At 39.1% G+C, this 27,207-nt stretch overlaps 1 protein-coding gene across 7 annotated transcripts in view; it reads right to left on the bottom strand.

Moving 5' to 3' along the window:
- FBN1 (fibrillin 1) overlaps nucleotides 1-27,207 on the bottom strand; it is a 146,222-nt gene that overhangs the window by 34,972 nt on the left and 84,043 nt on the right. For 5 of the 7 annotated variants that reach the window (XR_011003760.1, XM_068203898.1, XM_068203902.1 and 2 more), the window contains 16 exons: nucleotides 26,656-26,781; nucleotides 24,700-24,825; nucleotides 24,046-24,165; nucleotides 22,987-23,124; nucleotides 21,943-21,993; nucleotides 19,283-19,408; nucleotides 18,237-18,461; nucleotides 16,943-17,068; nucleotides 16,721-16,849; nucleotides 16,145-16,270; nucleotides 15,891-16,016; nucleotides 15,026-15,148; nucleotides 11,198-11,323; nucleotides 10,267-10,392; nucleotides 2,021-2,143; nucleotides 1,351-1,473 (listed from right to left, as the gene is read on the bottom strand). Coding sequence is in view for 6 of the 7 variants with exons in the window: in XM_068203898.1 (XP_068059999.1) it covers nucleotides 1,351-1,473; nucleotides 2,021-2,143; nucleotides 10,267-10,392; nucleotides 11,198-11,323; nucleotides 15,026-15,148; nucleotides 15,891-16,016; nucleotides 16,145-16,270; nucleotides 16,721-16,849; nucleotides 16,943-17,068; nucleotides 18,237-18,461; nucleotides 19,283-19,408; nucleotides 21,943-21,993; nucleotides 22,987-23,124; nucleotides 24,046-24,165; nucleotides 24,700-24,825; nucleotides 26,656-26,781 (2,040 nt within the window). In the remaining variant the exon portion in view is untranslated. Of the gene's footprint in view, nucleotides 1-1,350; nucleotides 1,474-2,020; nucleotides 2,144-10,266; nucleotides 10,393-11,197; nucleotides 11,324-15,025; nucleotides 15,149-15,890; nucleotides 16,017-16,144; nucleotides 16,271-16,720; nucleotides 16,850-16,942; nucleotides 17,069-18,236; nucleotides 18,462-19,282; nucleotides 19,409-21,942; nucleotides 21,994-22,986; nucleotides 23,125-24,045; nucleotides 24,166-24,699; nucleotides 24,826-26,655; nucleotides 26,782-27,207 lie in introns of those variants that run through there. The other 2 variants (XM_068203901.1, XM_068203903.1) reach the window with 2 other exon arrangements.

Genomic DNA, 27,207 nt, shown 5'->3' with positions numbered 1-27,207 from the left:
GGCATGAAAAGAACTTCATCAAAACTGAACTGTAGGTTAACTGCTGATGAGAGAAGCAGCCTTCCTACTGGACTGCACTCACCTTCAGATAGATCATGGCCCTTACTCTCGAGCTGAAATGTTATACATCACAAAAACACCTCCTTATTGCAACAGAGTCTGGCTGGCAGCATGAGTTTTGAGAAGTCCGTAGCTGGTAAATCAAAAATCACCTACCAGGGAGAATACTGCACACTGCACACTTTGGCAGAGGGCTTACAGAACATCTGAGTGTTCTAGTTTGAGTCCCAGACACCTCTTGAATTCACAAACAATAAAGTATCCAAATAGAAAAAAAGTTCTACTGAATGCAGAAATTCTGTAAGCACTCCATCTGAAGGGTGTAGCTTACAGACTCCTGGAAATCATCATACAGGAAATTAACAAAGAGTACTGGGTTAGGAAGGCCACTGAGGAAGCTGAATCAGATTCAAGATGAAATTATACTAAGAGAATTAAACAGAATTCCAAGGTCTGATTAGAATTTGGAATTATTCAAATCCAGCCCTAAACCTGATAATCCAGATTTTCAGATGCTCTAAAAACCTACTGCAGTTGATAGAGTGCTGCTGATTTACACCAGCTGAAAACCTGGCCCACTAGCTCTGTCACGTGGCTCTGCTCCAAACAGCGAGCATCCCCAGCCACACTGCAATGCTCAGTGCAAGAGCAGGCTCCTCTGACTAAGCACACATGAGCTAATCTGTTCTTCAAAGCAGAAGACTGAAGTGTGGGTGGGGAACATCTCTCTAGCAAAGTTTTATAGTCTCATTTACAGTTTATAAAATGAAGTTTCAGAAGCAGCTACTTCATTCATTCTACATGCCAGCACTGCATCCTGACACCAGCTCTCAGGATGATGGAGTGAAGCAGACAGACATCACACACTCACTTGTGGAAAGGACAAACATTTTTAGGGAATTTTGTGAGGTAATTTTGATGTATATGCCCTATTATTTAAGTATTAAGGTGAGCAGCCAATGGACTAGTTTACTAACTAGCCAAATTACACAATCAAGCATTGTTTTAATAATTTTGTCACTCATTTAAACTAACAAGAAAAGCTCAATGAAAAATTGCATTTTATCAAGGGAAAAAAGTTATTGAGTTAGACTATGTATAATATATTGCTTTTAAGCTATGGCAACCTAGGTGAAGGAGAAGACAATTAATGATGACATATTAATGAAAATTTCAAATGTTTAAAAGCTGTTTTTGTGTATTGGATCATAGACTAACTTAGGTTGCACAGTACCAGCGGAGCTCATCCTTTCTCTCCTCAGACAGCTCTGAGTATTCTGAATACTGTACCTGTACAAGTGAAACCATCCCCAGTGTAACCTTCTTTACACAGGCAGCGGTAAGAGCCCATCGTATTCTTGCAGTCAGCATGTGGGCTGCACATGTGGGTTCCATTGGAGCACTCATCCAGATCTTTAAAATAATAAAAAAGGGGGAAAAACATCAGTTCAAAACCCATACATTAATACAAAGTTTAAATAGTGTACGGCACACAGAAGCTCCACTTTAAATAATCTTCCATAATAAAACTCATACATACGTGTGGTCATCTGACTGAAAAAGTGGAAACAGCTTATTTGCAGCCCATCAAAGAAATTTGACAAGGTAACGGTGACTGAGGAAGCTCCAGGGCACTCAGTCCTAAGGCCTGTACCTTGTTTTCAAGGGGAGCACCAGGAGGCCCCTAACTGCCTCCCATCAGCTGCCCTCAAGCACAAATCATCTCTCTCTATGGTCCAGTCTGTTCTCATCATTTCACAAGCCAAACATGAGACAATGCTTATTTCACAGATACCATGGTGAAGAACTTGTCGTCCAACAGATCATGTCAAATCAACCTAAAAAGTTCAATAACCATTTGCCTTCTCATTTTATAGGTGTGGGGTTACTTTTTTCAGAATTGCCAGAACCCCACTGTGGTTAGACCTTACAAATAAGTAGAAATGCATAAGACTCTCACCTGTGCACTTGATACCATCTCCAATCCAGCCAGGGCTGCAGCTACATTTGAAGCTTCCTGCTGTGTTTGTACATATGGCGTGTCTGTCACAGTTATGGGCTCCAATTTCACACTCATTGATATCTGTAAACAGAGATGTTTGAGGAGCTCATAGAACACACTTTCTCATATCCAGACAACTGACACTACAATTTCTCAAGAAAGACAAGGTAAATGTGAAAGCAAGCCTGCATTCTTTACAACATGATATTTATAAAGAAATGTGAGGACAAAATCACAACAAAGAAAAGCAAAGGAAAGCAAAGGAGCATGTAGCACATTTCAAACACGCTGCCCCACTACCTGTTCTTCTGATAGGCACATAAAGCAGTGCTGCTGCAGCTCACTCCAAAGCGTATTTGATAAGGAAGACAGTACCTCAGAAGACAGCCTTCCCAGAGTGCCCATCCTGCAGAGATGGGCAGGGTCTGTAGACAAGGACTACATTGGTGGCTCCACATTGCAGAGTTTGCTAAAAAGTGTCAAAAGAAACTCTGCTGCCCAGGGACCCCTGGAATGCAGCACTCCCACAGCCCCCACATATCTGCAGGGATGCTGATGAATGCCAGCCAGGCACCAGCAGCTGGCTGTCCCTAGGATTGTCCCCAGGCAGGGAATGAAGCAGGTTCTGCTTGGCCAGAGGCTGTGTGCAAGGTGGGAGACAGGCTGTACCACTGTATTTACCAAGACAGCTGAGGAGCTCATCAGGCAGGCAGTTTATTAGGAACACAGGAAACCTAACACAGTGGGAAGAAGTCAGCATCCTTGGAGACATCAGGCAGCAAGTCATCCAATCTTCCACATACATGGTCATGCTAGCACATTCTATTTCAGTACTTGCTATTTTCACATTATTTTCATTTTTGGGCACTCTCTGCCAATGTCAAAATGTATAGACTGCAAAACCCAAACTGAACTCCATTCTTCCTTCTCTTCTCACCAAACATTATTAATGCTCCATATAAGTAGTTGGAGAATGTATAAACTAAAAGGCAAAGTTTCCAGAATTTACTACTGGTAACTGAAACAAAACTGGCAGATTTTTTTTTGCCTATCTGAGCTTTGGATTTTACAGTATTTTCTGTAACTGAGCTATTGAACTGCACTTTACCTCCATGCAGGATGTAACCTACCTAGAGTTCACATCAAACCACTTAAAACTGATACCCATTTTTTAGCCCTCCCAGGTGTCTTTGATGTTGCTGTAAGCCAAATCATCCTCCCTATGTAAAACAGCTGATGGAAAGGGAAAACAAGCTCACAACTGTACATGATTCTACAGACAAAAACCCAGCTCAGACCCTTCTCAAGAAGATGATTAAGAAAAGGCATCAGCCATCAAATATGTAACAACCTTTGGGATTTCCAGCCCCAAAATCACAGACTTGAATTTCCCTATGATTTTACCTGCAAACAATTAGCTCTTTAAAGAAGGTGTGGTTGTGGAGCTAATGCAGAAAGTGTCCAGGTATCACCTTAACCACTTCCTCCTTTACAACACTTTCTTAGGTTTGTCTGTTCACACTTCTCTAGACAAAAGGCCGTGTCCTTTCACTATGCCTTGTACACATATATTGCCTTTTCACAAAGGCAACACACGACTTCAAAAAGAAGACAACTTCTGTCTATTATCCTAAAAGTAAATACTCAAGACCAGAAAACACCCAAAATAACTGCTGGCTGGGAGGGACAGGGTGTTTCTTTGGTGAGTTTTGTGATTGATGGGGTTTTTTGTTGTTGAGATTTTTGGGATTTTTTTTGTGATTTGCTTTTTGGGTTTTTGTTTGTTTGTTTGTTTGTTTGGGGTTTTTGTTTGTTTGTTTGTTTTGTGGGTTGGCTTTTAATGTTTTGGAGTTTTTTTAGTCTGTTGAAGTGGAATTTAATCCAATCTTACTTTTCTGAGTCTCTTTCTAAGCGAGGCATTTCTTTGACTCAAAACCCCAGACATGAGAATTCCCATAATCTGAATGCTGACATCTTGATATGAATCTAAATCTGTCAGCTGGAATCTAACATTAATGAATGTTAACTCCACCAACAGGCCTGAAAACATGCAAATGGACACTTACTTTTTAAAATTTAAAAAAAAGGGTCAGGAGCGAATAATCTCGGAGCAGTTTTGCCTTTAGCATGTGCAGAAACTCATGAAGATAACATCACCCTAAACAGGAAACTCGCGCCTGTCAAAAAATCTTAAGGGTGGCCTGAAAAAAATGCAACTCATTTTGGCTTAGGGAAAGACTGGAAGGAATTTAGAGAGGTCAGCTACAGTATACACTGACATAAAAAAGCTGAGGCAAACACTCTATATTTTAACCTTTATATGATTTTAAACCCCAAACTGTTAAACCACTGCTCACATTAAGATTCCACTGTATTTGATTATTTGATGCTTTGAAACATACAATCACAAGTTTCCTTATACCCTGCAGAGCACAACAAAACACAAAAAACCCCATCACCAGTAGAGAAGTTTCTGCCAGGAATTTTTTTAAACCACCAGCAAACACAAACAGAAACTTGCACAGAAACTTGCATGCAACAGCTACACCGCAATGAAGTCATGCTCAGGCTCAAATTTAAGAAAAGTCAAGCCAAACTTTCCATTCTAAATAAAGTGACTGTGGACTCCATCCCACCACACACCGACCCACTGACACATTGTACCTGAGAACCCCCACTAACACCTCCCAGCAGAACAGCAGCACCACAACACTGGGCCCTTGCAGTGGACACTTGTTCCCCATCAGCTGTTTGATACACACTCTAAAAAGCTTAGAATCTTCTTTGGAATGAAAGCTACAAGTATACATCTATACCCAAATACAGGTATTTATAATGGGATCAACTTTCTCAGGCATCAGCCACTGAAATGTCATTCCACTCGCTTTGAATAAAATAATAAAAAAAAACTTTTCTCCAGTAAAAATTTTCAACAGATTTCAATACTTTTTTGCCTGGGTAAAGATCAAATAAGGAATGCAAATTGTATTCTCTAATACCATCTTTAAAGGGACATTGCCGGGCTTATATCCATGATTCATGGAAAGTTTTTTCAGATACTTAAATGAAAGCTGATTGAGGCATATAAAATACCATCACTGGCTTCATCCCAGATTTTACTTCTTTTTCCGTGTTTAACTCAGATGTTGTTTTTCTATAATCCCTATTCTCTCCTTTCATTGCACAGCTGAGTTGTAAGTCTACATTTATTACATTGCAATTATTTCCAAGGCAAAAGAGATCTCAGACCAAGCATGGTTCTGTGTAAATGGTGCACTGAAATCAATGGAATTTATGCCTTCTTATACTGGAGCTTAATATGGATTTATGTTGCCATAAGTATTGAATTATGGCTTCACAGAATGAAACAGAAAGAAGTTGAGCTCTGTAGGGGAAAAATTACCTCAATATCTTTAATAAAAGCATGAGTCCAGCCTGTTCTGTCTGCATGGCAGTACAAACAGTACTATACTCTTCAAATACTCCAGCTATTTTCATTTAATTGTCTGAAGACAAAGTAATTACTCGGTCTAAGTAACGATATCGTGACCCAAAGAGCACCCACGAGGACACTACTGAAGTCAGGGTTTCACACAATGATGGCCTATTCCCACTGACTTCATGGGGATTTTCACTAAAGAGTAAAGGAGTGAGTCACTGATTTATATCAACCTTCTCCTTCTGCCTCCAGCATGAGTCCATGACAAGCCAAGGAAAATAAAGACATTCCAGTCGGAGACTGACACTGCATCCTCAGCCGGTCCCACTGTGCCCCAGTGCTGCTGCACACATGTTCTCAGCTTTGCAATTGCACAACTCCCATTTATACTAAGAGAGTTGTCTGCCTACAACAGATGAGAATACGCACAATAAATAACATGCAGGTCTGACATCATAACAATCCTAAGCACTCTGGGGAAAAAACCTGTCAGTCACCCTATTTTGTTGGCTCCTTCAGTTCCCTTCTTTGGACAAATATTTTTTCTGTCAAGCCTTTGGCAGTTAATAAAGTGTCTCTCCCATTAATCACAGTGGCACAAATTTTTAGGGCTCTCAACGTATGTGCAGCAAAAATACACATCATATGTACCCTGTCACCCTTTGCACTATGCTTGCGAAATGTGGCAACCAAAGGAAAGAAACTGCTGGCCAATATCTGCACAACACATCCTTACCCAGTCTGGAAGTGGATCATTGAAGTTGGCCAGAGAGGAGGATGGGAATAAGTCACAGTTTCCTCACCTATACTCTAGAAACCTTCCTTTGCATTTGAACAGAATGAGAGTGCACATTAACTGAAGAAAATTCACATGTTCATTGCTGGGCATGAAATCCTCTTGGTACTCTCTGTACCATTTTCTGTTAAGTTTCATTGGGCTTCAATAGTCTATAGGGATCCTTAACAAACTGTAAATTTAATTCAGACTCCACCTATAAATCAGTACTGTTTGTCAGGAATTATGCAAATCCCTTAAGCATTTTCTGACTTTTACATTTTTTGGCAGTCTCTGCATATCTGTGCATTTTATCGCACTGACGTTTCACTGGTATTTCGAGCCTGGGTCCAGTTCCCCAAGGGCCAGTCGTCTGGTGGAAGTCACAAGGCATTTCCTCCCCTTGGGTTGCTGCCCATGTAATCGGGTAGGAAAAATGAAGGCTTTTTAGAGGGAAAAGACTGTGAATTTCAACTTGGTGTTCATACTTGTAGAAAAATATATGGAAAAATTCCCCTATTCTGATCTTCCTATATGCAAAATTGTTTTCTCTTTTGGAATCACTCTCAGATTTTATTCAGCATATTGTACTCTTGGAGTTTCACATGGGACAGTTCAGCTCTTGCCTGCTATCCATCCTTACATCATCAGCACACTGATGATGTACAGCACAGCATGTTATTGCTGGACAAATGCCTGTTGCCAGTACACTCCTCCTGTAATACCCCCCTTTGGTGGGCAGGATTTCATTATCATCTTCTGGTATTTGGCCTGACACAGCCAGCTCCCAGATTCATGATGGCAAACATATGCTTCACTGGTACCCGAACTCTCTTGTGCCATCAAGCCTGAAACACAATGTATTATTAATGGCCAGAAGCCACTAATAATGGAGAGGAAAGTACATTATACAAGTCACAAAATATTATGGCTCTATTTCTGAGGGCAAATGACAGGCTCACCTCTTCCTTTCCCCGTCTCAGATGTCTGACCTCTCTAGAACCAAGTTCCTGTCAGCCATGCAGGTATGCAGCATGCACTCACTCCTCCTGTATCCACTAATGCCGTCATCACTGGAAGACGTTCAACACCAAACTCTCCAAGCTCACAGCCCACACCAAGGCTGCAGCTGAATACCTTCCACTAGCCTTCCTCCACATGGCAACAGCATGGCCCTGCAGAGTCAGAGCCTGGTCTCAGCCTTCCAACTCCTTGAGCCTGCTGTGGAGAAATCCAGCTGACTTGTAACATTTATTTTTGATCTGTTGGCTATGTTGGGAAATTACTGCCCAAGCTCACCTCTTTCAGTTTGACTGTGTGAAGAGCACTCTAAGCATGTGCAAGCCCCTCTCCACCAAGAACAACCAGGGGGGCTGTGCACACAGCCATAACTGCAAGGATGGATGGGGGAGAGTCAGAGAAGAATTTGTTTCTCTATGAAAATATCTGAGCAAGTTTAAGGCTCTACATCAACAGTGAAACACTGCAGATTTACAGGCTGTAATTCAGAGTGGTGATGAATCACAAAATACAAATGCAAGTTCCAAAGCAGGATTTCATTTCTGCACAAGTACACGTATTCTTTATTGACAGAAAAAGTAGAGACAAGGTGTATGTCATAAAGCTGGGTGATCTGGAACTGGGATAGGGGAAAACACAGCAATCTTCTTTCAAGTGGCTGCATAACATTGCCTGCCTAGGAAAATCTAAAATGAACTGTTCTAAGCCTGTATTATCACAGTTTGCCTTGTGAATGGAAATTAAACCATTCACAGTACTTGATGTTGGAAAGCTGCATCTACAACCTGTACTCTTGCGTAGTATTTTAAAAATCGTATTTTTGTTACTAAACTCTGTCCAGATTCTTACTGAGAACCATGGAGAGGGGACAACTAGGGCAACTAACATCTGTGTGGGACGGGAATGTAAGTCAGTGGGTGGATTCTGAATACTGTTAAATGATTGGGGAGAAAAAAACAAGTTTATTTGTTAAAATGGAATCACTCAGTAATGACAAGGGAGCTGAAATATTTAGACAAAACTGGAATAGAACCCAAAGGACATGATTTAGTTGTTCTCATAAAACAGAGGATCTCCCATTCAAAGTGCTGTACATGTTTTCATAAGTTTTTTTTCCATGGGAATTCCTAAAAACTGTGGATGCTTTAGATCTGTCTGTAAGACAAGAACTGAATTCTGGGGTCAAGGTGCTGTTGGCAAAGTCCTTCCAGAAGAAATATTGAAGGATGCTCTCATGCTCTGCAGTACCTGAGCCTGGGAACTTCAACTCTGCTCTAATACTGTGCAAACAAGAAATGGGGAATTCAAAGTTCTCCAGCAGTAAATCAGACATTTTTAAAAACAGAATGTGAGAACCTGCACAATGTAATCACTATGGGATCTGCATCCTCAGCTTTTTCATTATGAAACCAATCTAGAAATTTTCTGCTCTGCTTCCTACTTCATTATTTAAATTTAAAAAAGAATCATTATTTGAGTATGATCCCATGGCAGCTGTATCAGCAATACTGATACTTCACCTTTTCATCTTAGACCACTGGGCTCTTTCAAATTACTGAGCCCCTCTATAGTATCTGTTGGAATTAAGGTGTTCTGGTGTTTTTCCTCATGAGTGCCAGCCTCTCTGAAATACTGGCATGCAGACAAAAGCAGCAGGAAAGGTTAAAAATGTGTAAGGAGGTGGGAAGAGCCTTCATGACAGACAGCGTCCATCCACAGGTCAGGGCTGGGCTGGGACCAGGACAGAGGGATTTCCTGGCGCCTCCTTTAACAAAAAAATATTGCCTGGGACATTTGCCACTACCTTGAATCACGTGAAGCCAAAATGGTGGCTATTTCCAGGCACTTCTCCAGAAGCCATACCTCAGATTCCTCTCCTGCCTCCATGACCTTTCTCTGTCTTTTGCCTTCAACTCACTGCTTCATCCTCCCTGCCTGCCCCTTAGGCTGCGACTGATAGCAGCACCATGTGTAACTGATCAGCGTGAGGGTTTTCAGGTCTAGAGTTCTGAAAATCTTCATATACTTTAGCACAGAAACAAAGAACACTGAAATGTTGGTCTACAGAGTACAATCAGGGATTTCTTGGATTTAGATCAGTTCATACGTATGTCAAAGGCAGCTGTTACTAATGCACAATTATTCATCCATAGCCCAATATGCAAAATACAACTCCTGCTCTCAGACTTTTCTGTGAGAGCTGTAAAAACCAGCTTTATATATATGGGGCACTTAAAAAAAATATTATTAAATCTGTACAATAAGGGCAGACTAAGAATAAAAGTGTGTCTCAAAGATACTGCCAGAAATGTGTTTACCCTAAGTCTACATTAAAAATTATATTAAACATATGTTTGCATTCGTATCTGGGCAAAGCCTAAGATGCTCAACACCTTGGCTTGAGACACCAGCACTTGGATTATTAATATCATGCCCTCAGAGCCTGTATATTTGAATCTCATTTCTGTTTGCTGGCAATACATGAAATAAAGCAAATTCTGATTCAGCTGATCGAATGTAGTTGTGTAACTGTATTGTCGACACTTTGCAAAAACTGAAAATATATTTTAGCACATATTTCAAGCCATCTGTGTTTGCCAAATAATACTTTGAACAGATACATGTTATTTGCTTGCATAGTATACAATTAACTAACCCAAATGCACTGAGGTCCTCAGGAGTTTGTCAAGTTACAGAGAATGGCATTTGCTGTTCTCTTAGATGAACAACTGTGCAGTAACACACCCAGTTTTGATCCCAAGCTTTGCTCCACTCATTTCAGCAGAAGCAGCATCAGGCTGAATGCTATACCACTGAAGTTTAGCTGAACATAAGCTCAGCAAATTTGGAAGAGAGGTAAAATAAGAGCACAAGTAAATGAAAAGAAGCACAGTGAGAGGAGGTTCTAAACACCAGAAAAGCAGACTCATGAGTAGAGGTAAAAAATAATAATTAAGCTTTAAAACTTACCTGTGCAACCAGTTGTGCCTTTCTTGCCCGAATATCCCATATCACAGTGACAGATAAATGAGCCTTTTGTATTCTCACAGGTTCCACTCAGGCAGATGTTTGGATGCAGATCACACTCATTAACATCTAAAAAACCCCATGAATTACGATTAAATATAATTCTTAGAAAGTAACTGGAAAAATCTCTTTAGATATGAATTCTGATAGAAACACAGGTCTAGATATGCAAAGAAAAAGCTGCTTATAGTAGTTATTCCTTACCTAGCATACAAGCATACATTTTGAGATCTGGGGTAACAGTGTTATATTACCTTATCTGCATTAACATACCTTTAATGCCAGCTGTTCCTAAACATAGACACTAAGGTGCAGTACATTATCCAAAGAATAACTATGATTTTTGGTAATTCCTACATATATGTGTCTGTATACATTTATATATGCATGCATTGTCTAGTTTTCTCAGACATTTATCTCAAAATACACTCAAGATTTTCAATTAAAATGTGAAAATGTGGTTTTGGAGATATGCTGTTTCACAACTCCGTTCTACCAAGGTACAACACTTCCACATAATTTTTTCTCAGAGACAAGTTTAAATCAGCACTGGTGATTTATCTTGCTAGAAATTTTCCACAGCATCATCCACTTGCTTTCTGCAGGCACTCTTTTATCTAAGTTGCATAAAAACCTCATTGGAAGAGGACCCAAAGATGCAATACTACAGATTATGTTTGCACCCCAGTCTACAGGGATATACAGATTACATTTGCACTTGTGCAACAGGGCTCGTTCCATGGTCAGGTGACCAAAATTAGGAAATAAGAGCAATACTCCTCAAATATCATTGTCTGTCTACTTGGAAAGAGCACCTTAATAAATATTTTTTTCAGTGTTTAATGCAGATTGGAAGATATGTACTTTCACTTACCTATACAAGTCTTCATGTCTTCAGATGCCATGAATCCATCATAGCAAAGACACCTGTATTCTCCTGGGATGTTTGTACACTGGCCTCCATCACAGATGTTAGGATTGTCTTCACACTCATCAATATCTACAGGGGAAAATCAGATTAAAATATGTTACCTTTATCCAATGCAATGAACCATCATCATGGCAAGTAAACATTTTAATTCTCTGATAAACATGGTGAAGATTGAATCCTTGTAAAAAAACTGAGCAGTACATTGCAAAATTGTCCTGATGAGTAAGCTCCTTCTCTCCAGCTAAAGTCAGTGGCAAAATATTCCCTTCTGACTCAAGTGGGAGGAACAGGAACCAACTTTTCCTTCAGAAAAAAGAGCTCCAACAGAACCTTTGTCACACCACAAGGCCACATATAACTGGGCATTCTTGGATACAATCCATCATTGCTGAAATCAATGGAAGCTCTGAAGTCAAATTCAGTGACAAAAATATCAAACTTTACAGATCTTAAAAAAGCCATCATACATGCAAAGTACCTCTACAGATCTCAAGGGTGGTGACAAATTGGAAACAGTTCAACTCGTAATGAGAATAATTACAGCACATACATTTATTTCACTACAAGATTTTTATGGTCTTATTTAGTATTTCAACTGACTGGCCAGGCCAGCCATATAGTTATGTCTTCTAGGATGAAAAGCTGTTTACTCAACTGATAACTGATAAAATTGCCATCACTGATTGCAGCCAAGCCGCAGAAGCAGATACATTATTATATTAAGGCAACCATGCTAAGTTCTGGAATCTTTCAGAGCCCCTGGGGTTATGCTAGTGTTCCTTGTAGAAATCCCTACAATCTTCCTGTGTCAGCACCAACACAGACCAGCAAGAGCAAAAATCAGAATCTCTGCCTAGTGATACCATGGGAAAAAAACCAGCACAAAAAGGACAAGATTCAGGAATCTTCTCCAAGAGAAAGGGTGTAACTCATTATCAGAGCAGTCTATTGTGGATTGCAGTAATTATGCAGCTGCAGAAAATGAACTCACATTAATTTAAAATATTATGTTCATTATTCTGCTGTATTTCTAGCAGCTAGTGCTTGTATGGATACACAACTTCTACAAGGAATAAGGCTGACCAGTCCCTGTTTATCTTAACAAGCAAATAATGTTGACATGGACATTAGCCTGAAAATGTTAATTTGGAATGGAATTTGAATTAACATGCAAATTTAAGCTCTAGAAATGGGAATAATAATGACAGAAATAAAGAACTTTATTTACAAACCTGCCACTGTACTGATTTCACAGTTGGGGGAAAATCAGCTGACAAAGAACCTGTTGTTCCTCCTAATTGAGCTGATTATTTATGCATAACCTCACCAATTCAAACATGACCTACTACTGAACTGCAGAGCATTCTTACCAGGTCAATTATCAGCAAATATATTCTGTGATGGCTTCCAGCTTTGTGTGATGTTAAAGATAAAAGACATGTTCACACACAGAGAAAACTGAAAATGTAAAATAGGTGTTTCAAAACTGAAGGTCACAGTCCTACTTTATCTTGTACCATGCACAAACATCTAACAGCGTAAAACCAGGTATTTAGTGCCATGAAAGCAAATTCACAAATTATTTTTATTCTTCTTAGTTTAGGTAGAGGTAAAACTTTAGTATGTGAATTTTGAATATGCACCAAATGTTTACATATGTAAATAATATCTTTTCAAGAGAAGGAAGCAGTGTTTTCAATACTAATAGGGTAGTGAAGGTGACCCCTCACATCTCTGGATATTTTCTTAGATTTGACTTGACATCCAAAGATGTCTGGTGTTCCTGCTATTTAAACCTTTTTATGTGTGGCTATTGCACTCAAGTCCTTACTAGAAGAGAGGATGAAAATGAATAGCTAATAGTTATTACAGCTGGTCTGTGAAGGAAATTCTATTTTTCAGAGTAAAGGTTGGATATATAGAAAAAGATATGTAGAAATTCACAACTAAAGTAAGATCTGGCTACAAAGTTCTATGGACGTGTTCGGGGTCAGGTTAACGTGTAGACAAACCACAGAGAATCCATCCCCTCCCCACAGAAAAAGGCAGATGCTTGCATTTTGACTTTGAGACTAGAAAGATGATAGTTTCCTATTCCAAGGTTTTTAGTTTAATATGCAGGAAGGTGCTGTAAATGATCTGTTCTGGTTTTGGGTTTAGAGATGTGTTTGGGTGGCAAAGGATAAGGGGGAGTAAAGACAGAACTGTTTCTAGCTAGCAGACTTGGGATCTCAAAGACTGTCCAAGTGCATATTTGGGTCATTTGGTCCAAGTCAAATAAAGAAGATGAAAACAGAAAAGTGGCTCAGAGACTCTGCTCCCTCTGCCCCTCCCTTCCCTCTCATGTCACTCTAATCCTCTCACTGGGTTTACATTCTGGCTGAGGCACAATTTTGATCAACTGGTTTTATTTTTGCATTAAAAAAGTGCCCCAAACACCAATGTTTGGGCAAGTTTTTGTAAAAGCTTGCCTTTTCTAGAAACTTGAGCTAAAGCAAACTACTTCTAATCTAAATATTTTAGGTTTTCAGGGCCAATCAGTCTGCACTTTTTCTAGTTGAATTCTTTCTTTGAATGAGGGTCTGATACTTGCTGAAGGCTGGCTACTTTACATCTTTCTGACAGAGCAAGCCACAATGTGGAGGAAAATTACATTTTGCTGTGCTTTAGGGCTCTTTTATCTTCTGGAATGGTAGTGAGTGGCCTCAGGGTAATTGAGACCCTGGTTCAAGGTCTATAAATATTTACAAATTCTAAATGTGAGCTCTCTAATAATCCAGTATAGAAAACTCTCCATGTGTTCAACTATAAAGGCAATTCTATTCCAAGGGATTAACCCTGTTATAATTCTCATGCTCTTCAAGAACCTCTTGGATGGAATTGGCAAACAGCTGGCAAATATTCACATGCCTCATCAGGCCAGTGGCTGTGAAGCAAGAAGTAAGAGAAAAGTAGGGTAGAATCATCTTTCCAGTAACCTATGTGGTAATCACCAAGTACAATTCACTTCCTGGGATTATGACTCCCAGGCTCCCAAAGGAGAACACCCAGCCATAAAAGTGCTCTGAAAATTTTCTCACAAACTCTTCTAAGAGTGCAAAACACCTGTTTCCTAAGAAAGATTCATATTATTCAGACTTCATTTTCTCTACAAGTCATTCAGCTCTGAATTAATGCAGCATACTTGCACTTCAATATACAAATAATTAAAATTAGGAATTTTCTTGCTTGCTTAAGAGCAGATACCTCAAAATGACAGAACAGAGCAATCACCTTCTTTTCTAGCATCTCTGTCTATCCTCTCTCCAATATAACCATACAATACACGTGTACAGCATCTTGGCTTCTCTTAGCGATAATTTTTTTAATGGTCATCAAACTTGTTTTGGATTTGGATCTACTACAATACCTTAAGGGGGAAAAATTTCTCTCCTACTCAAAAAAGTAGAGATTTTTGTTATTAAAATCAGAATCAACTGCTCTCATCTCCATCCATCCCGACCATCCTACCCACCGTCGCTCTTACAATCTACCTGTACACTTCCTGAAATTATCAAGAACCAAATCCCTTCAAAGCACTTCTTTCTCCACTTGCCCAATTCTGATACTTGGAGGTACTTATTTTTCTTTTAGAAAAAGAACTTCACTTTCCATTTATTTTCTTTTTTTAATAGTATATTTGTTACAATAGCTTTAACCTTAAAAGAAAGGTTCATTTTAAGCTATTGAAATAAGCCCTTTAAGCAGAAAAGTTCCCAAAATCTCCCTTACCAGTGCATGTCCTGTGGTCTGGCATGAGTGCAAAGCCTTGTTTACAGCTACATTCATAGCTGCCCTCTGAGTTTGTACAGAAGTCCTCACAGCCACCATTCATTATTTTGCACTCATCAATATCTAAAAAGGAGAAAATTACAGTTAAAATCCACAATACCTTTTACTTTAAAGCACATTTCAAGGAAACACTTAAAGTCAGCTTTCCAGTACACCATCAATCCAGAATCTACACTTTGTTTCCACACTAACATTCAAGTGTTTGCAAAGGTAGGCACTGGGAAGGATTCAGGCAAACCAGGGATGGAAACACTGCATAAACAAACACTTCTGTGCTTCTCCTTCTACATATTGAAATAGCACTGAGTTACCACAGGACCATGAGGGCAACAAAGTTTTTGTAAGATTCAACGTAAAAAATTACTTGGCAAAATTAAAGCCAGTGGATTTTTCCATGGCACAGCAGAAGGAATGTATGCAAATGAACCACATGATTCTATTTCATGGTCTAGCAGAAATGATGATTTTTAATTAAATATATAACTAATCTAACAAGTTACTCACTCTTAATCATCGAAGTCTGAAGTCTTGGGGCATTTAAAATAGTATGTGATTTTATGCATCATGATTGATTTACTAGAGAAAATAAGCTGTTACTCAGCTAAGTGTAGCACTGCCATAACTTCATTCAGTTCTCTCAAAAACAGATGTGCATGTTTTGGAGATTTTGCATACTATTTTGACAAACTGTAATGGATTTTTTCATTCATGGTTAAAAATTACTTTATATATCTACTAAACTGAAACAACTCTGTGTGTTTTATCTTCCCTGTTTGCTAGAGCTCCATGCAGATTTTGTCCTTACCAATACAGTATAGCTTGTCTTGTGTGGACTGATATCCAGGGTTGCAAGCACACTGATACTTTCCAATGAGGTTGACACAACGGCCATTTCGGCACAGGTTGGTGCTCAGCTCACATTCATTAATGTCTGTTGCAAAAGAAAAAGAGGAACACATTTTCATCCTGAAAATGGTACTAAAGCAAATGCTGTAAATGCACAGCACAAGAGAGGTACAAAATGCTGTGCACAATCTTGATTTTGCCTGCATGTCTCACCTACACACGCAGAGATATTTGGTGATATCTGATGGCCTGGAGGGCAATCACACCGAAAACTTCCCTCTGTGTTGATGCAGGTGCCACCTCGGCAGAGAAGAGGATTGCGCTGACACTCATCAATATCTGTGGGGAGAAAGGAGGTGCATGAGTGCAGGACCAGCACATCCCTCACCACAGCCCCTCACCTATCACAGCATTATCTGCCTTGATCAACCCTGCAGCCTGTCCTAGAGCCAGTCATCCCCTGCACCATAATGTGGTTAGAAAAAGAAAATAAACTCAAAAAGGCTTCTTCTAAATTTTCATTTACCTTAACTTCAAAGTTCAGGATGGTGTCCCAGTTAGCAAGATGGGGATTGTGGGGATAAATTTAGCATCCTAAAATCCTGTCCCTTGCTTATATATGCTTTGACAACTTGCAGAAGCAGCAAGTTAGCTTTAGCTAGGCTCACAAAATAAGAGAGACCAAAACCCAAGCACAATTAAACCTTAAAAAAAAACCCCAAAGAAACCATGCATAGCATACTAGCACATCATATAGTACTGCACATCTAAGGTCTATAAAAAACATACCCATGCAGTTTTTCATCATCATAAATCCACTTTCATAGCCTTCAAAACATTCACACTTGAAGTCTCCAGGAGTATTGACACACATGCCTTGGCCACAAAGATCAGGAGAGATGCGGCATTCATCGATATCTGTAAGACAAAACACATTCACAGGGTTTTCAAATGAGTTCAGTTTTCTCTTTTCAATTCACAGCTATGAGAGAGACATCCATGCAGTTTTACCTGTGCAGTTCCTCTCTTCAGAATCGAGGGCAAATCCACTGTCACATCTACACTTAAAACTGCCAATGGTATTTCTGCATTTTCCATGGGTACAAAGGCTGGGGAACATCTTGCATTCATTGATGTCTGAAAATGAGATAGTGTGGACATATGACGTGACCATTGCATACAAAAACAGTGCACAAAAGAGCAATGATGACATCTGAGCTCATCCTTTTTCATGGCAGGGACCCCTCCTTGTGGGAAAATTAAACCATGCTACATAAACTGATTCTGATTTCCCCTTAACCAACAGTGTAGAGAGATACTCTGTGCTGGAATTTCCAAAAACACTTTCTGATACAGAACAGGGTATTAGTCTACCCTTTGTCCTGCAGCTCAGGAAGATTTCAGCGGACAGAGGATGAAGGCAAAGACAGCTTTCAAAAAAAGCACTCCATCTTCTGATTTCTGAGAAAAAAATGTGACTTCCATGAGTCACAGAAAAAATAATGAGCATAAGTAAAAGCACATGTCACTTTCTTTATGGTTAATTAATGGCTTAGTAACTGTTTATAAAACAAGGCTGAAACTAACAACAGCAATTGTCATTCATATATATATATATATATATATTCCCCTCATTTCAGACTTCATAATGTTTAGTTTTTGGGTAACTTCTGACATTGTCCAGCTTAACCTCACTGGTAATCCTGGAAAGACAGCTTTCAGCACATGATGCTGGGATGTCACTGTGTGATTCCCATTTAATGCTGGAAGTTTACCAACAAGAGTCATAACACAACTAGGTTTACTGTAAATAAAATTTTCTGATTTGAGCCATCATCCTGGAAGCTATTTCCTCTACTTCTCCAAGTAGTTTCACAAGAAATTCCCAAAATTATTCACCATTTCTTTATTGCTTCACATTAGAATTAAAGTTATTGCACCCTTCACAAGTAAGGATTGCTCTTTCATTACATCCAAAGCTGACTGCCCAGTTTGTTCCAGTTCTTGTACTATTAGATGCCAAGAGACGAAGTCAGGCATAATTTAACCTCTCTAGTGACACAAATTCTGTGTTCTGAGGCTGCAGTATTATATGGTATTTAATGGTCTCTAACACAAACTAAATTCTCCTGTATTTTATTTAGACTTCAGTTGCAATGAAATCTATCTGGATTTTCAAACGTGTCTTAGGGTGAGTGAAGTGCCTATCACCGGAATTTTCAAACCCAGGGGAGGTGTCTGATGGAAGAGTATAAGTAGCAGTCATCAGGATTTGCTGGCAATTAACCACAAATGGATCACATACCTTTAGAGAAAGGCTTCCCACTTATTTCTATCTTCGTAGAGAAGCCAGGTCCCCTTGGGCAAAGAGTTTCAAACTCAGGAGTTCCCCTGAGAGGACACTCCTCGCACTCGTAGCCCCAGGCTGCCCCCACGGAGCAGCAGCAGGCGTCCATGCGGTGCCGGCCTGGGATCTGGGACGTGCACTGCTCGTCCTCGTGCTGCAGGTAGCAACTCTCCAAGCGAATGTCTGTTGGGCAATTTAACAACATGTTGAGAAAGAAAGAGAAAATTTACTTCACTGCCAAGGAATTTTTTTTCCAAAATCCCTTCACAGGACAGCTCACTCCACGTTTTTGTGGACTCGCAGGAGCATACCAAGCTCACGGCATAATTCCCAACAGCAAAATATTAACACTAAACTCAGAAATTAACAGTTGAAGTAAGTTTAAAGCACCACTTTGAAAAATGGTGTTCAGCACTTGAAGTAAATTTTGGATCAGAAAAGGATTTTAAACATTCATCTTGCTATACTTATATAAAGCCTTTTAATTACTGCAAGCTATATACAAGCCTTTTTATTACATACAAGCTATGCCTTGTTCAGAGGCAAATCTTGGGCATTATTGTCATAAATGGACAAAGGTGCTTTGGGTGGACAGCATACAAAACTTGGATATTCTGTTGCACACTGCATCAAGGTGCATGGTGTGGCCAAGTCCCACTCCACAATGGTGCGGCCTCCACTATTCCAGCCTTCGTGGAAAGTGGTTTCAGTGGGGCTGCAGATGAAAGTGCTAGGAGCATGGATGATCTACAGGGATTTGTCAAATGAACAATCTGGAACTAAATCACAGTTATTCACTAGCTATCAGATGGGGATGGGCTTTAGCTATACCATTGGAATCTGTTCTTATTCCAGATGAACTAAGTTCATGTCCCTGACTAATTCAGTTTGAAAAATGGGCAAAAATAATTTTCCTTTCTTGTTAGAAAACACACCGTGCAACCACTGGTCACTGCATAGCTCTGCTTTTCACTTGTAGACCTGTACACGGAATTCACACCTACCAAGACAAGTCCGTCCAGAAGCATCTAAAGTCATTCCATTGGGGCACTGGCAAACAAATGATCCCAAAGTATTGACACACTGCCCATTTGTACAGACTCCAGGAAACACCTCACATTCATTAACATCTATTAGAGAAAAAAAGGAAGTGAGTAAGAGTAATCACTAGCATGCTAACCATGGACAAATTAGCAAAAATATTAAAAAATAACATTGTAATGTTTTTAGGATAAAATAAAAAATGACAGCAGTCTACATGGCCTGAAAAAACTCAAAACATTTACAACTCCCAAAGTAAGTCAGCTAGATCCAATTAATTACAGAAAACTGCTGACAATCAGAAATAATACATGCTGCTATTAGCTATTCCTACATATATTGAAATTAAATTCAAAAGTAACAGAAAAGGGAGGGGTGTTTAAAAACTATATGCATTTTCATACTCACTGTGGGCCAGATATTTGAAGCAAATGGACAAAGAAAGACCAAAATAAGTGAAAAATGACATTATGCATTATTCCAACTAGATTCAGTATTTTTTTAAGATTTTTGAATATTTTCTCTATCTGCATGTCTGGAAACTACAACACCATTTGAAATTTGGCTGTATGGCCTTGTCAGCAATTAACAACTTTATATATATTAAAATGATCTTACAACTACACACAGAGTTAAATTCATTAAGTAAAAACAGTATTTCTATATTTAAAAGGCAAATTTAGCACTTTTTGGTAAGGAAAAATTGATTATATGCATTAGCTTGGCTTGAGCTTAAATAAATGTTTAGTAATCTAAGTGTGAGGTCCTCCCACCCATGTCCTTTGTGGAAAGCATATGCTTCACAACTGCCTTTGGGAAAAACTTCCAGCATTAAACATGCTCCAAGATGAAGCGTGACAATTTTAAGGACAGGAGAGGATAAGAACAAGAAATGGAAAAAGAATGACTGGCAATCTGTAGATGAATACTCATGTATAGAGTAACCAAGAAGTGGGAAGGTTGGGCTGGTTAGGCCTCCAGACAAAATTCCTGGTGCAGAGACTGCATCTCTCAAACCTCACGGAGCACGACGGAGGATAAACGCTGGGGGGGCAAATCAGTGGCCTCTGCCCTTGAACAGATACTGTAAATTGACTGGAAGGTATGAAGTAAAGCCAGTGGATTATGAGAAACCACAGAAACACTGTTCACAGCCTGTGAGCAATAGTGCAGCTGACAACTCCAGGGCTCACCCGTAAACGAGAGGAATGCTGCCAATTTAGTTTGCTTATTTCCTTGCACAAGATCTATTACTCATTTTACATAGGTTGTGTATGGGAGAACTGACTATCACCTTTTGGGAACTAAACTTACTCCTGTCTCTAACTTGCCAATAAATTTCCTAGAGACCTTTCCCTGTCTTGAAAAATGCTTACATTGGTTGAAAACCAAGTGAGGCTTCAGTAAGGTTACAAGGAAGGAAAACTACTCTGAAAAACCTGGGGCTATCCAGGTCCCATAGAAACAAGAAAGATTAAAGCATGTAATAAATGTAATCCAATGCGCTGGTAAAGGAAATGCTGAAAACAGTTATGTCTGTATCTTGGAAGGATAAACTTTCCATCCCAGCAGTGTTGAAAATGTTCTAAGACTTTCCTTGTGAAGAGAGATAGGTGGGCCCACTTTTTTTTTCTTTTCTTTTCTTTCACTTACACAGTCCACAAAGTGTTGCTGAGGTCAGATAAGTTATGTACAGTGGGTCTGCAGCACAGACGTGCCAAGGCATTCAGTCATCATTTGGAAAGCAAAGAGTATGTGTGAGGGTGTTCCTCTTTTCTTTTTTTTTTTTTTTTAAAGGGAAAAAAAACAATGTTTCTTTATGGAAGCTACATATGGGAGTAATTTTTAAAAAATATTTTAACTGCAGTGTCATGTCAGATGTTGTCAGTCAGGATGACCCACAGCAGTTTGAGACTCTCTGAGCTTCTGCGTATTATGTAAATATGCAGTACTTTTCCAGGGGTTCAAATCAATTCAAATAGAGATGAAATAGGGTGGGAGCTTCAATTCTCACAGAATAGTACAGAGCCATCTCATACCAAGCAGAAAACTACACATTTAAAATATTAATCTTTTCTTTAACCCGAGTATAACTGTGTCCTGATGTTTTTTGTTTGTTTATTTTAGGACAGCAAAAATATGTTTTGGAATGTGTAAGATTTCATATAATGTCATATGGGAGAAAGCCAAGGTTTGGGGAAAAAGAAAAAGAAAACTAATGTGAACTACAATCTTTGAACACTCTTTTTCTAAAGCATAGTAATGGCTTATCATACCACTGTATTACTTATGCCATGTTTTTGTAGTACATATGAGACACATAATTTGTAAAAACAGGTTACTTAGTTAACAGCATTTGAAGAGAGAGAGCCACCTCCTTATCCTCTTTGGCATTGTATTTGCAAGCATGTGGTTTGAGATAAAGTGTGAGAAGTGTGAGTATGCAGGAATGTTAAACAAACTGAAACCAAATTCATCCCTGACATAACTCTAAAGTAGCTAATAGAACAACACAAGGTAAGAACTTGGCATAGTGTTCCTCTATGATAAATTAGGCACTTAAATCAAAACACTGGCATTTTTTAATTCAAGCTCTGATTTATGTTAAGGCAACAATAAATACCTTCACACAACGTTCCTCTTATTCTTGAATATCCCTTTTGACATATTGGGTCTGTAAAACAAACAGAAGTGAAGTTTCAGAATACTACAGTCCAAAACTCCCCATTAATTTATTGTGCAAAACTGATCATGTGAAACATTATCTAGTTTACTGCTATGAGACGTCTGAGTGCTTAGACAGAATCCCAGTATTTTCTGAAATAATAAAGAGATAAGATGGGGCAACTACATAAACTATATAGTGTCAGCCTTTATCCTCTTTTGCTTCCCATGTGTCTCAGCTAGCTAGCCTAAAAGTGGTTATGATTTCTGTTTCATTTGAACCAATTAATTCATTTCACTTGATCACAGCACATTACAACCCTATTTACCATGGATGAATGAGGATGAATTCTGTTAAGATACACAGAATGAAATTAACCAAAGATTTAAGCAAACTAGCAGCTTTCAGGATATAGAAATAACAACCCACACACATTTCTGCATTCATCAGCTCATCCCTGGGCTCCTAGCTCATCCCACAGTTCAGTGAAATTATCAAATGAATATGCAGCAACCTCAACCCATTTTTTCACCAACTGTATGATTCTCCAGGTCATCAGTTAATCTACAGAGTATAATAACAAGGGCTACTCCCTCTCCTCCCTTCGTTACCACACCAAAGATCCATTTGTTGCGAACATTTCCTTGGGATCTCTGGGGAACATGCATTTATTGCTACATCATTAAGAACTCCAGATCACTAATTATGACAATCCATGCTGAAGTAAGCCTGCCAGTTACAGACTGTAGGTGTGGTCCCTTCCCTTCAGCACTTAAACTTGTAAAATATGTACAGTAAAATCCAGTTAGAACCTTCTATAGCTACATGCTACCTCTCAAATATTAAGACTTCTTTTTTCTGGGACTGAATAAGGAATGACTGCTTGATAACAGAACAAATAAAGTTATTTGTCTAGCCTGTGCCCAACTTCTAGGACAATAATCTTGACCAACCTTAGAGGAAGAAAAATCCAAGGTTCCTGAGGAAAATTAACAGCATTACCTCGTTCACATGGTGTACATGGGCTTCCCCAAGCAGCACCTAGTGAGGAACAGCACTGGGACTTCAGAGTTGCTCCATTGATATTTATTTCACACCTTCCATTGACTATGTTCTGCCAACAGGTACCCTTGACAGTTTCTGTTTGGAAAGAACCAATATATTTTCATGCAGATTCTCTAGAATTATGCATTACTGTATTTACAAACACATGTGCATTTAACCATGAAAAAGAATCATCTTTTCATTATAATTTACCACATCAGAATCTCTTAATTTAACCTTCTCTATGCTGGACTATAGCCTGATATAATCCCAGCACAAAGTTCTTGCAAATCCTTGTTTATGCTTACTGTCCTTACCAGGGAATATGTCAATACCATTCAACATCCGAGTCCCTGTACTGATTATGACTCAGATTAGGGGCACATGCAGAAGAACAGAGTAGATATGAACCCTTGCTACATCTTCCATTACCTTACTAGATCCCCCAGTCTGGATATTTTCCCATATAGGGCAGTGGCAGGAGACAGCTAAGGATCAGACAGCTGTAGTCCTAAAGTTTTCCTCACTGACTAGAAAACAGCTATAAGTTGCTGTCCCAGCAAAACAGGCAAGAAAGGAAATTACGAGCCCACAGAGTATCTGAGTCACAGCATTGTCCATGGATGCCCTTGAGCTGGCTTGGACTGTGCATAACTTGTTCATGCTCCATCTCAAATACAAAATTCTTTCCAGAGAGCAGATCCTAATTAGAACATGTTCACTTTATTACGGGAGATAAGGAGGTGAGCACAGACCTGAAGTACTGATCATAGAATTTCTGTGTTGGTTAAAAAAATTTTCACCTCTCTTTCAAATTTGACATGGAAGCAAGCTCCCAAGTGCACTTTATGCCTCCATAGTAATGGTGAAAAAAAAGCACTTTAAAACATTTTTTTCTGTTATGTTTCCCACTAAATTAATCTACCCAAGTTATTTTAAAGCATTTTCTTAACCTGGTGTACAATGTTTGCATGTCACTGGACATTTTTAACCAGCAAACATAAAATGAATAATTACCTATGCAGATGGTTCTGGTTGGATCCAAAGTACTTTCAGGAGAACATTCACAAACAAAAGAACCTGGTGTGTTTTTGCACACTCCATTAACACAGGGGTTAGATTCGCATTCATCAATATCTAGAAAAGAAACGCACTGCTATTAGTGCCAGAAAACATTAACAAAAATACATATGGCTCTTTTCAGTTTAGGAAAAAGGGGATGAAGCTTTCCTCATTACCAATCTTGCTGATATTCCCCTCTTCTGTTATGACCCCCCTCACAACAGACTAGCAGTGCATGTGTCCCAAAGACACACTAACGCATTAGAACTGTTTGTGGCTCAAAAAGGGTTCAAACTAGGGGCCCTTTGGCTCTGTTCCTCACACGATAGATTTGTAAAGCTTGGCTCTTCTCACCCTTGGCACAGTGTGGGCTCACTGGTAGTAGTAAATAGTGAGAGTAAATGCAGGCTATTCCATGAGGTTATCTAATCATTTCATTTTAGCTTGTCCCTCCCTCCTCATTCTCCTACTTTCCCACTGACATTATTCATTGTGATTTTTTTTTAGTTTTACAAATTATACCTTCATGAAGGTTCAAAGTATTTCTGGCACAATCTGAGTACAATCCATATGAATAAAACTAGGATGAAATGGTGCGTTACCAATTACCTTCACACGTTTTTAAATCAGGAGTGTATACAAATCCTTTTGGACAGGTGCAGGTGAAACTTCCAGGGGTATTTCTGCATTGCCCATTGTCACAAAGTAGCATGTTCAGTGCACATTCATCAATATCTACAATGAAAACAAATAACTTTTTAAGAAATAAAACATTTCTGGAATAGAAGTCAGGACAGAATTTCACTCCCAACAGCCACTTTTCAGAAGAGACAAATAGGGCAGGGGGATGTGGAATATGAATACTGGATTCTTTTTGTAGACAAGAGGTTTGCACAAGAGCTTTTACTTTCTTTCCTCATATATTCATGGTATGTGACAGCCACGCCACAGTTCAAAATAAACCTGGGATTCACACTTTCATCCTGTCTTTATTGTGGATTAGGTCTATGCAGTCTCTGAGTCACTGCACAGCAGCACCCACAGTCAAGAAAGAAAGAAGGAGAGGATTGGTTTGCAAAGGTTTTTGCTGAGCATCTTGGTCTTTAAATCACCATTTTTTCCAAGCTGGCTCTGAACTTAGATGTTATAGTTAACAAGGCTAATGTAAGTCTACACTTGCTTCAGAGATGAAAAATTTAAATAGACTTGCTAGTGCTAAATTTAAGAAACCTGAGGAAATCATTGGAAGAACTGCGGTCATTAGGGAGAAGTTGCAAGAAGGTGGCAATGGGCCATGAATAGCAGGTGAAGACCAGGAGAGACCCAAAGAGCAGACAGGAACAATTGGCTACGTCAGAGAGGCCTAGAAAGTGTTGAGAGAAGTTGGGAAGATTCAGAGGGTCAGCGCAGCAGCTGGGAACAGCAAAAGTGCTAGGGAAAGAAGGGAGACTTGCAGAATAAAACAGACCATGTGGGAAGCTTCACAGGAGTTCAGAAAAATTGAGAGAGGGCCAGGTGGAACATTACAGGAGAATGGGAAACAGCTGTGATGGAGCATGGTTGTGGGCTCAACAGGGTGGGCTGGGGAGCATCTGGAAAACTCACAGATGGATTGGGAGAAGAGAAGAGATGCCATCAGCTACAAGCAAACACTGGAATAGGACATGGATAATTAAAGCCAAAGAAGCAAAAGGGAAAATGGGATGAATTACAGTATGATTTTTATCTAAGAAAGAGCAATTCTTTTTTTTTTTTTTAAGATAATGGATAGTTTAGACTGGGATAACACCCATGAGTTAAGTTATTTAGGTTTAAGTAGAGAATACAGAACCCAAATAAAATTATTATGTAAGCTGGAGATAATAGAAAGGAATTTAAGAATTTTAAGGTGGTTCCAGAGCTGGATGAAGGAGAGATTACAGTAGGATATATTAAAAAAGAGAATAATCACAATGAAGTGAGGATATTAGAAATGCTTTCAGGGATCAGACTTGGGACTGTTCCTATAAAATATTCATTTTAATGCAGAAGTAAAAAATTAATTGAATCAAAAATTGTAGACAACATTAAGCTGGAAGCTATTACCATTACAGGGAATCAGGCAAGGCTAAATTAATCTTGACAACATGAACAAGAAAAATAAGATGAAATATAATCACCAACATTCAAAACTTTGCAATTAGGGACCAGTAACAATAACATGCTAGAAACCAGAACTCATCAGCTGAAGGCTAGTGAGCAAACTCTGGATGTAAGTCTCAATTAGAGGCTGACTTTGATCCCACAGTATAACATGTATTTGAGAAAAGACTAATGCACACTAGAATCAGTTTAGGCAGGATATTCCAAGGGGAAATGGAGAATTTCTGGCACAACTATACAAGGCACCAGTCAGACTTCATCAGAACACTATACACTGGTCAGATCAGCCATTTTCAGGAGAGGGCTGCAGCCTCTATTTTTATGAAAATAATGAAAGTATAGATTTGAATAGTTTAGCTGACAGAGTTTGAGACAGGATATGATGATTCTTTATAAATACTTTGAGGATAAGACATTTCATACCAATGCAGTTTTTCCCAGTTGAGTCTACTTCATATCCAGGGTCACAATAACATTTGTACGTTCCATGCAGGTTTTCGCACCTTCCATTTGGACAGAGATCAGGATCCAATAAGCACTCATTAATATCTACATAAAGGTAAAAAACCCAAACATCAGAGCAGTAGTTGTTGAGGGTGTGTTGGGGTTAATTCTCCAAACTAGAAAAAGACAGTTCCAATATCATTTAACATTGGCAATTCCATATTTATAATTATGTAGCTCTGATTGGGAAATTCACACCTAAATATTCACACTCAAGAGAAAAAAGCATCTCTTTATCATTAATTTATCTCTAGCCCATGGTCATTTAGGAAACTTTCAACTGTAGGGAAGAACTGGGATATTAAACTGGGGATCAGAGCTTAGATTTAGAGAAAGAAGCCCACGTACTAATACTCCCTGTATCTCCTGATTCATAGCATTTCCAGATGGCATGACTTGCCAAAGCATTAATATCCCCCCTTTCTGAGTGCTTTTCCCTATCTACTGCCAGCAAATCTACTAGTGAGCACT

The sequence above is a fragment of the Anomalospiza imberbis genome, chromosome 13 (assembly GCF_031753505.1).
Source record: "Anomalospiza imberbis isolate Cuckoo-Finch-1a 21T00152 chromosome 13, ASM3175350v1, whole genome shotgun sequence".
In the NCBI taxonomy this organism is placed as follows: domain Eukaryota; kingdom Metazoa; phylum Chordata; class Aves; order Passeriformes; family Viduidae; genus Anomalospiza; species Anomalospiza imberbis.
The sequence above is the reverse complement of the archived record's forward strand: the minus strand, read 5'-3'. Positions and strand labels throughout refer to the sequence as shown.